Source organism: Panthera leo, chromosome D3, assembly GCF_018350215.1.
Source record: "Panthera leo isolate Ple1 chromosome D3, P.leo_Ple1_pat1.1, whole genome shotgun sequence".
Taxonomy (NCBI): Eukaryota; Metazoa; Chordata; class Mammalia; order Carnivora; family Felidae; genus Panthera; species Panthera leo.
This window is the reverse complement of record NC_056690.1, coordinates 89609433-89618640: the sequence shown is the minus strand read 5'-3', so window position 1 is coordinate 89618640 and position 9208 is coordinate 89609433. Positions and strand designations below refer to the sequence as shown.

Here is a 9208-nt window from a genome sequence, read left to right as displayed (position 1 = left end):
CGCGCGGCGGAGAGCGTGCCGGCGTCGAGTGGGCGTGGCGCGGGGCGGTGCGTTCCTCCCTCCAGCTGCCACTCCGCCTCTGGCGTGTCTGTGGAGTCTCCATGGCGACGGGACGCGGCCGGCTACTGCAACAGCACTGGCGCGGCCTCCAGGCGCTGCGTTTGCCGCCTGGCGGCGTCGGCGCGGCCCCCGGGCCCGCCGGGTTCAGGTGACTCTCGCGGGGCCGTGGGTCGGGTCACTGCTCTGCCACCCTACCCCCCTGTTTTCATTCGTTCGGCTGCGGCGCGTCGCGCGGCTCTTTTTAGTGCGGGAAAGGTCTGAAAAACCGCGGGAGGAAATCTCCTCAACTTGGAAACGTGGGGTTACCCTAAGTCCTGATACAAGTAGACCAGTTTCCCCCGGAGACGTTATTCCTCCTTCACTGAATTCTAGGCAGTGTGAGGAACAGGGAACCCTTGAGCGGCGCTTGGCGCGGATGCGTTCCGCCTGGGAGGGCAGGTGCACTTCGCTGGTCCGCACCTGCAAGCCGCCGAGAGGGCAGCGTTCCCTCTGCACCTGCGGGCCGCCTAGACCGCAGCCTTCCTGAACGCTCCCCCAAAGTCGCTCGCATCTTCCGTGGCCGGAAATCACCTTTTTAGGAATTTGTAAGTTAGAGAGGCAGAGTCTACTGAGCAAAACGCTACCCATTTTCTGTCCCGTCCCCAATTCGTGAGTGGAGGGCACAACCCCTAAGCAGATAGTTCTGGCGGGCGGGTTGGTCCAGACGCGTCTTTTCCTGGGGCAGAAGTTTCTGCACTGCAGACTTCAAGGCCAGATCTGCGTTTCTAAGCAAACCCTGAAGGGATGCCTATAGATAGCCACCCGTTGGTGCTCAGCTCCTAATCCCGTTTTCCCTAAGTGCTGGGCTTGTGCTATTCTTGTTCCAGTGTCTAGGGACCTGTCTCTCCTCCATGCCTCCTGGGTACCCTGGACCTGAAGGGTGGTCTTCTTCCACCACGACAGATGGCAGGAGAGGGGGCAGGAAGCAGGGGGTGGAGCTACCTTGCATTAGGAGCTTTAGCTTAATTCCAAGGGCAATGCTTCACTTCACAGTGAATGCTCCAGGATGTCAGAGGTACCAACATGCTATCAGGGTACCTTATTAGATCCTTTGTATTTTATGGTGAGTGGTTCCTTCCTAGCTTTGTGCCCATCATCCCAGTTAGTTTGCCAGGTGGAGGGACAATACAAAGAACAATTTGCATTCTTGAGAATTCTTTTTGCTTGCAAGTCTTCATGATTTGTAAAATATAAAAATTCATCCATGTTATGCTTCTAATAAACCAGATGTCTATGTTTAAGCATAAAAAATGATTCTTTTCCTTCACACTTCAGCAAGTTGCGTTACTTTTTTGTTTCCCTAAATCTCCGGGACTATGTCCCATTTTCCTCCTAGGGTCCATTACCCACTCACCCTGGTTTCTGAAGTGGTGCTCTGAATCTTAGTATTATGGTGATGGTTGGTTCTTGAGAATAGCTGCGATGCTAGGCGTACCACAAGCCTGGTGACAATTAAAGTGGTGACAGTGCCTTCAAAACTTCTGTTATGCAGGAGAGGAAAACTGACGTTTAAGTAGGAAGCTTGAACTTTAAATCAATTTGCCACTATTACAAAAATTAGTCTTTATATATAGAGCTCTGCTGGTGGGCAGCCGAATGATTTTTATGTGATGAATCTTCTGTTACTTTGTAAGTTGAATGAACTTCCTGGTGAAATGATGTAATTAGAGTGCCTGGCATGGGAGCCTGCATGTCAGCCTGTGATTTGGTCAGGTACACATTCTTTATGGAAAAGAAAAAATCAGAATGATTGTGGATGGTCTAAGTAGGTGGTTATTTTTATTGTATCATTGCAGAAAAGTTAGATTTTATAAAAAATCCATGGTTCCCTTTTAAAGAGTTTTTTTTTTAATGTTTATTTATTTTGGGGGCAGGGAGGGGCAGAGAGGGAAAGAGAGAAGCTCAAGCAGGCTCTGTGCTGTCAGTGTGGAGCCTGATGCAGGGCTCGATCTAATGAACCACAAGATCATGACCTGAGCCGAAATCAAGAGTCCGACACTTAATTGACTGAGCCACCCAAGTGCCCCTCAGTGGTTCCCTTTTTAACACAAAATGTGCACATTTGTAAATGTCATAGACTGTTAGAAATGTAGCAGAAAGCATATCAGGTTGGCTTAATTTCTATTTGATCTAATTTGTTTTGGTTTATCAAATATCACAGTGAGGCTCAGAGGTTAATTTTCTTCCTTTTTTTTTTTTTTTTAGAGGGTAAAATTTTCAAATGTATTACTTGAAAACTTTTTTTTTTTTTTTAACGTTTTATTTATTTTTGAGACAGAGAGAGACAGAGCATGAACGGGGGAGGGGCAGAGAGAGAGTGAGACACAGAATCGGAAACAGGCTCCAGGCTCTGACCCATCAGCCCAGAGCCTGACGCGGGGCTCGAACTCATGGACCGCGAGATCGTGACCTGAGCTGAAGTCGGCCGCTTAACCGACTGAGCCACCCAGGCGCCCCGAAAACTTTTTAAACTAAATGTCATCTTACTAATTATATCAGCTAAGTGTGCACTTAATTTTGTAGACCTATAGGTCTGCCTGAGGACATGCATGGAACTTACAGATTTGTTAATTGTGCGAGCCTTAAAAATGTGCAGTTGGTTTATTTTATGGAGAAATGGAGATGTACTTTCAGTAATGCCAAAAGCCATACTGATAAGATGTAGAATGTAATATGGAAGGATGAGCTCTGGAAGGACAGCCAGGGGATGAGGGCCTCTAGCTTGGGACCTTAAATGAGTCACTGTGATTGCCTTGTTAGAACCGTAGTCTTCTGATTTGTGAAATAGGGACTCTTGAGATCTCTTTTAATTATGGAAAAGCAAAACAGCAACAGACAGACGGTACTTCTCAGACAGGTGCCAGTGGGCAGGGGATGCATGGGGCATCCTTCTGACATGTAAAATGAGTGCAGTGGCTTTGGGGGAAAATGTTAAGTAATGTAACTGGTAAGTACTATAATGCATTTGTATAATTAGATGACAACAAATAAGTTATCCGATGGAATGCAACATTTGCATTAATTTTTGAGATCAAATAAGAGATTTCAAAGCATTTGTGAGCTTTCTGTAGGCTGTGCCCCCCAGATTTCAGGGCAGCTGGTACTCCAGAATGGTATGAATGCCTGTGAGAACCACTGCTCCTGCCTAAAAGGTTGTGCTGTGATTCCAAACCTCCTTCTTATGGGATTCTCAGTTTTGAAATTAAAAAAACAAAAATCCCAGAATTTATTGCATATTCAATACATTAAGAAATATTGATACACAGAGTTCTAGTCCTTCAATTCTCTAGCCCCCATTTAAAAACCACCACCACCAGAGGCACCTGGGTGGCTCAGTCTGTTAACCTTCTGACTAATGATGTTGGATCAGGTCATGATCCTAGGGTCATGGGATCGAGCCCTTCATTGAGCTCCACGTCCAGCTCTGCATTGACAGCCAGGAGCCTGCTTGGGATTCTCTCTCTCCTCTGTCTGCCCCCCACCCCACTCATGATCTCTCTTTCTCTCAGAATAAATAAACTTAAGAAAAAATCAACCACCACCTCAAAACCTTGTAATCCTTGAGTCATACTTATTACTGGTTAATGCCATTTTGTCTTTCCTTCCAGACCTTTTTTCTTTGTGTGTGTTTACTTTTAAGAGAGAAATATGAAAAATATGATTATGTAGTGTATCTTGATATAACCTGATTTTTTTTAAATTGATATGTTGTTAATTTAGCAGGTAGATACCTTCTGTATGCCAGGCATGTTGTGGGAGCTGAAGCGTCGGTAGTGAACAAAACTTATACGAAAGACCTGCCAATATGGAGCTTACAATTCCAGTGATAATGAGCAGAGTGGACAAGTAAAATGTGTAGTGCTGGGTGGTGGTATGTGCCGAGGGAAAAAAATCAGGAGGGGGCCTGAAGTGTACGTGTGTGTGTAGTATGGATTGGAGTTTTTTATTTTATTTTTTTGACAGGGAGAGACATGGTGGGGGAGAGACACGGGCAGAGAGGGGCAGAGGGAGACCGAGAATATCTCAAGCAGACTCGCAGGCTCCAGGATGTGGGGCTCCATCCCATGACCTTGGGATCCTGACCTGAGCCGAAATCAAGAGTCCAGACACTCAACCAACCGAGCCACCCAGGCACCCCTGGATTGGGATTTTAGACAGCATGGCCGAAGGAGTTCTCAGGGAAATGGTGACGTGTGTGTGAATACTGGAAGGGGCTGAGGGGACAGGCCGTGCAGACGTCTGGAAGGCACTGTGAGCCTATTTCTATCTCAGACACTTTCACCTGTGTTGAAACTGCCCATTTTAATTGTCTGGACATCGTTAACTGTATGGAGGCCATGCTATTTAACCAATCTCTGTGCTGTTTCTGGAAGTATTTCAGTGCAGACAACTCTGAGATGGGCTTTGTTGAGTAGCATTTTTGGGCTCATTTACTTGCTTTGGGATGTATTCGTACAAGTGAAATTCCTGGCTTAAAAAAATACACGTGCCTTTTAAAGATCTTAATGAACACTACCAGATTTGGCTTTTCATACTGTTTGTGCCAATTTATGCTTCCAGCAGTGAATGAGATGTTCTCATTTATTTGGTCCTTGCCAATTTGCTAGATTGAAATGGATCGATACAGCGTATTAATTTACTTTTCTTCAGTTCCCTTGGAAAGGACCTAGGGTAATAGATTTTATTTTATTTTTTTGACATTTTTGATTGAAGACATATGTATGGCAAAAAGCTGTTATCAATTTACTAATGCTTTTAAACAAATTTGTATTTGAGTGGCCCCAGCAGTATTCATTGAAGGTAAAGAAGCATTTCTCAGTCTTCACACAGTGTGTGTAAATAGGCCTTCAGACTTCTTGGTGTGACTTTTCATACTGGCAGAGGTCTGAGGGTCACCGGCTGGTAAATCCAGGCAGATAGTACTATTTGATGGCGGGGTAATAGAAATTCCTTTTACTTAAAGCTGTTGTGTTAGAAACTTGTGTCCACTGAAGATATTCGATCTTTGAGTATGTAATACAGGTTGGTATAGAATCACAAGAAGTTAACCACTTAAAATAAGGAGTGCTCTTAAATCATTTTGAAATGTGTATGTTTAAAAATTGTGTATTATGTTGAGTGGTGCCCTCCAAATTCATGTCCGCCCAGAACTCAGGATCTGATTTTATTTGGAAATAGGGTCTTTACAGATGTAATTAGATGAGGACATAGTAGGTTAGGGTGAATCCTAAGTCAAATGTGACTACGTCCTTATGAGATACACACACACTGGGGAGGTGGCTGGGTAAAGACGGAAGAAAGGTTAGAGTTAGTCATCTTAGTTGCCACAAGCTAAGGGACACTGAGGATTGTCAGCAGCCACCAGAAGCTGGAAGACGCAAGGAAGTGTTCTTCCCTAGAGACTTTGGACGGAGCGTGGCCCTCCCAACACCTTGATTTTGGACTCTCGGCCTCTAGGACTTTAAGACAATAAGTCTGTTGTTTTAAGACACCTATTTGGAGGTAGTTTGTTAAGACAGCCCTAGGAAACTAATACAATTAGGAGATCGTGTTTCACCTCTTATTACTACGTGAGAGCTGGGTCAGTGGAGGTGAAGCTTTTCCGTCGTGGAGATCTTTGCTTAATAGTACTTTCAACAGAAGTACCAAAATGTATTGCACAGGCAGAATTCTCTGATTAAAGGGGGAGGGTGTTGCAGAGTTTTCCAAATTAGGACCTCTTCTGTCCCTCTCTCTCCCTCTTGTGCAGGGCACAGAGTGGATACCACCGGTCTGCCTAACTTGTTGCGCTCCCAAGAACTCACGGGCTAGAAGTCAGATAAGACAGAAGGCACATTGAATGTGCTTTGCTGAAGCTGGAGTGGGGAGGCTGGAGTGGGGAGGCTGGGTAGCCAGCATGTTTTCACCTCGGGGAATTTGTCACCGTCCGGGATCTGAAAAGGTTCACAGCATCCACCTCTCCTAGGTTGAGGTGCAGGCATGCGGAAGCTAGCTCGTGTTTGCTGAGGGCTTATCATGTGCCAGCCGTTATGCTGTTTCTGAGGAGAAAAACCTATAAAGGGAAGACAGATGGATTCTTTGGCTGCTCGGAAACGTACGGGGAGTCATCGGGCAGTTTGATGTGCAGGTGTTGGCGCGCCAGCTCCACGGTGGTTCCATCCGAGCGGGCGAGCTGTGGGCAATCTGCCCCCTGTGCCTCCTGGAGCAGGCTGTGCCTGTGGTCTAGAACCCTCCTTTGTTCGGGTCCTTCCATGGGGCTTTCATTCTTCCACTTCCAGAGAGATTATTGGCTTCCCTTCCAAGTTCTGGTGACCCTCATTTTGCCCCCAGTTATTGCCCATATCCTTTTTGATCTTTAATCCACATGTATCCAGGGAACCAGTTGGTAGAAAAATGGGGGTGTTCAACTCTTGGTGAACAAAGTATGTACTGAGAGCAATGGCATTAGTGAACTCAGCATATGGAACGTACACTCTAGACTTGAGTCACATGCTGGGTGGGAGGTGGGCCAATAATTGTGTGTGTGTGTGTGTGTGTGTGTGTGTGTGTGTGTGTGTGTGGTAAAGAAGCAGCTTCCAGACCTTTCCAAGAGAAATAGCAGATCCACCAGTAGCTCTGTCTGTGGGCTGCTGCCTGGAAGCTGAAGGCTGTGGGCTCCATACCTTTCTGGGTGTTTCAGATCCCTGCCAGGCTGCTGTTGAGTAGTGCTCATTTTGAGGGCTGATTTTTTTAAATGTTTTTTTTTTAATTTTATTTTTTGAGGTACAGAGACAGAGTGCTAGTTGGGGAGGGGGAGAGAGGGAGGGAGTTACAGAATCCTAAGCAGGCTCCAGGCTCTGAGCTGTCAGCACAGAGCCCGACGTGGGGCTCGAACCCACAAACCACGAGATCATGACCTGAGCCGAAGTCGGACGCTCAACCAACTGAGCCACCCAGGCGCCCCTGGAGGGCTGACTTTAATAAAAATTTACATTAGTAACTTCTGAAAAGAACTGTGTGAAATATACCTTATTTCATTGAGTCTTAAAAGCTATTGATTATATTATTTACTATTTTTCATACCACTAAGACAGAAAGATGGCCAGTTAAAATATATTTCACTGGGTGTGGGATATTTAAAATGTGGAAAAAATTATGTGCATGAGTATTTGGTGTTTCTGTGGCCGTGGTCGCCAGAGCGAGGGTTGCGGCCAGTCATTGTCCCTCCAAGACCAGCCAAGTTGTACATGTCTGGGTACTTGTGGTTCACAGACCTAAAGTATTTCTTAACCTGTTGGTGCTATTGTATGGTTGAAACTGGCCTGTTGATACGTTTTATTTTTATCCTTTTATTACATTCAATAAGTCTTACAGCCCCTCTTTGATAGGCTGGCAGCCTATAAGAGCAAGTATGGAGTCTTATGTTTAAAACACATCGGAGTAAGTCCGGTTTCCAGGTTTACCCAGGACACTGAATGTTTCACTGCCCTCTCTCCATCCGTGTAGTTGTACAGTGAGTTTGTGTATGAAGTTTATGAATCCCTTACAGTTTTGTAGAGAGGACTGCGCTGTTCGCCTCTCATTGGAATTTGACTTTTCCATGCTCTCTCTCGCACGTGCTAGCCTGCGGCAGTGCGCCGGGCGGGGAAGGCTCCGAGCCGAGTCCACGGCTGAGCGGTCTGTGTCCCTGGACAGGTGAGTCGCGGCACGCGGCCGCTTCCCCGGGCGGGCTCTCGGGGCGGGGCCGTCAGAGTCAGTTTCGGTGCATGTGTACCAAGCGGCTGTTCTGAGCTGAGAATAGAATTGCGGGGGACGGAAGCACAACGTGGAGCGTTTGCTGTGAGTCATCAGCCTGTCACCACTGTCATCATTAGGCTGGTTTTATGAAGTGAACTTCTAACAAGTGACAAGGAAATGTTCCTTTTTAAAAAATGTTCTTCAGAATTACTCACTGCTAGTCGGTAAAGACCCTTGGAAAGGGGGAAAGAGGATTAAAGCGTGTTCTTCTAAAAGCTCCAGGGGCCTGGGCTCTGGGGTTCTTCGCCCTCAGTGCTCTGGGAACCCAGGCTGGCAAGGTTCTGCCCGCTCACTTCCGCAAGGAGATCCGTGCAGTCTCTGTTTGGAGCTAATTGTTTGAAATTGCTGCTGAGGTGCCCGTGGATTTGTACTACTGACATAGGCCACCGACTCTGTGCTGAGCATTGCGGGGGGACCGAGGGCGTCACTGTAGATGTTGACAGCGGAGGAGGTAGGGCTGGCATAGTGTGCATATTGCCAAATTCACGTTCAAAGCTAAGTTAGGTGATCGCAAATTTTGGGCTTTTAAGTTTATTTATTTTCAGAGAGAGAGAGAAAGCTAGAGAGAGTGAGAGAGTGAGCACGGGGGAGGGCCCGAGAGAAAGAGAATCCCAAGCAGGCTCTGCACTGTCAGCTCGGAGCCTGATGCCAGGCCTGAACTCATGAACTGGGAGGTCATGAGCTGAGCGGAAACCAAGAGTCGGACGCTCACCGGACTGAGCCACCCAGGTGCCCCCCAAGTTTTGGGCTTTCAGTAGTATATTACAACTCAGCTAACAGGGAACATACTTAAAAAGGTATGTTTTTAAAAAGAAGTGAAAACCAAAAAGGATAGTTAATTACAGACGGCAATTTAAGCTTTAAAGCCTGTACTCCGAGAACACAGTCTGTCCTACAATAATCTGATACGGAAACAGAACAAATATTCATTCAGTTCACGCATCCATCAAATATTTGAGGACCTTCTCAGTACCAGATGCTATGCTCTGACACTTTGAGCTTCTTTTCCTCTCACCTTCCTCGTCTCCTTCCCCATCCCCCCGCACCTCTGCCCCTGCAGTGTGAAATGATTAGAATCCAGCAGAAAGTGACCCAGTATGGGCATGGACAGTGATTGTACCAGCTTTGAGGAAACCTTATGAACCATAATTGAGAATGGCTTTGATCCCAACTGTGCTAGCTGTAAAGTGGAGGTTTTCTGCTTTCTGGCAGGTACGGGGAGAGCACCCCTTCATTAAGTTTGTCTGCCGGGTAGGAGAGTGACTAGGGTTTTAGTTCAGTTAAATCATTTTTCCTGGATAAGATTTGCTGGGTGCCTCTCTGAGATGTTTTC

General features: G+C 46.4%; 1 protein-coding gene across 16 annotated transcripts in view; it reads left to right on the top strand.

Moving 5' to 3' along the window:
* Positions 1-9208, top strand: part of FBXO15 (F-box protein 15) — a 108191-nt gene that overhangs the window by 908 nt on the left and 98075 nt on the right. For 13 of the 16 annotated variants that reach the window (XR_006195115.1, XR_006195117.1, XR_006195116.1 and 10 more), the window contains exons 1-2: positions 18-208; positions 7702-7773. Coding sequence is in view for 11 of the 16 variants with exons in the window: in XM_042909950.1 (XP_042765884.1) it covers positions 102-208; positions 7702-7773 (179 nt within the window). In the remaining 5 variants the exon portion in view is untranslated. Of the gene's footprint in view, positions 1-17; positions 209-7701; positions 7774-9208 lie in introns of those variants that run through there. The other 3 variants (XM_042909947.1, XM_042909946.1, XM_042909945.1) reach the window with 2 other exon arrangements.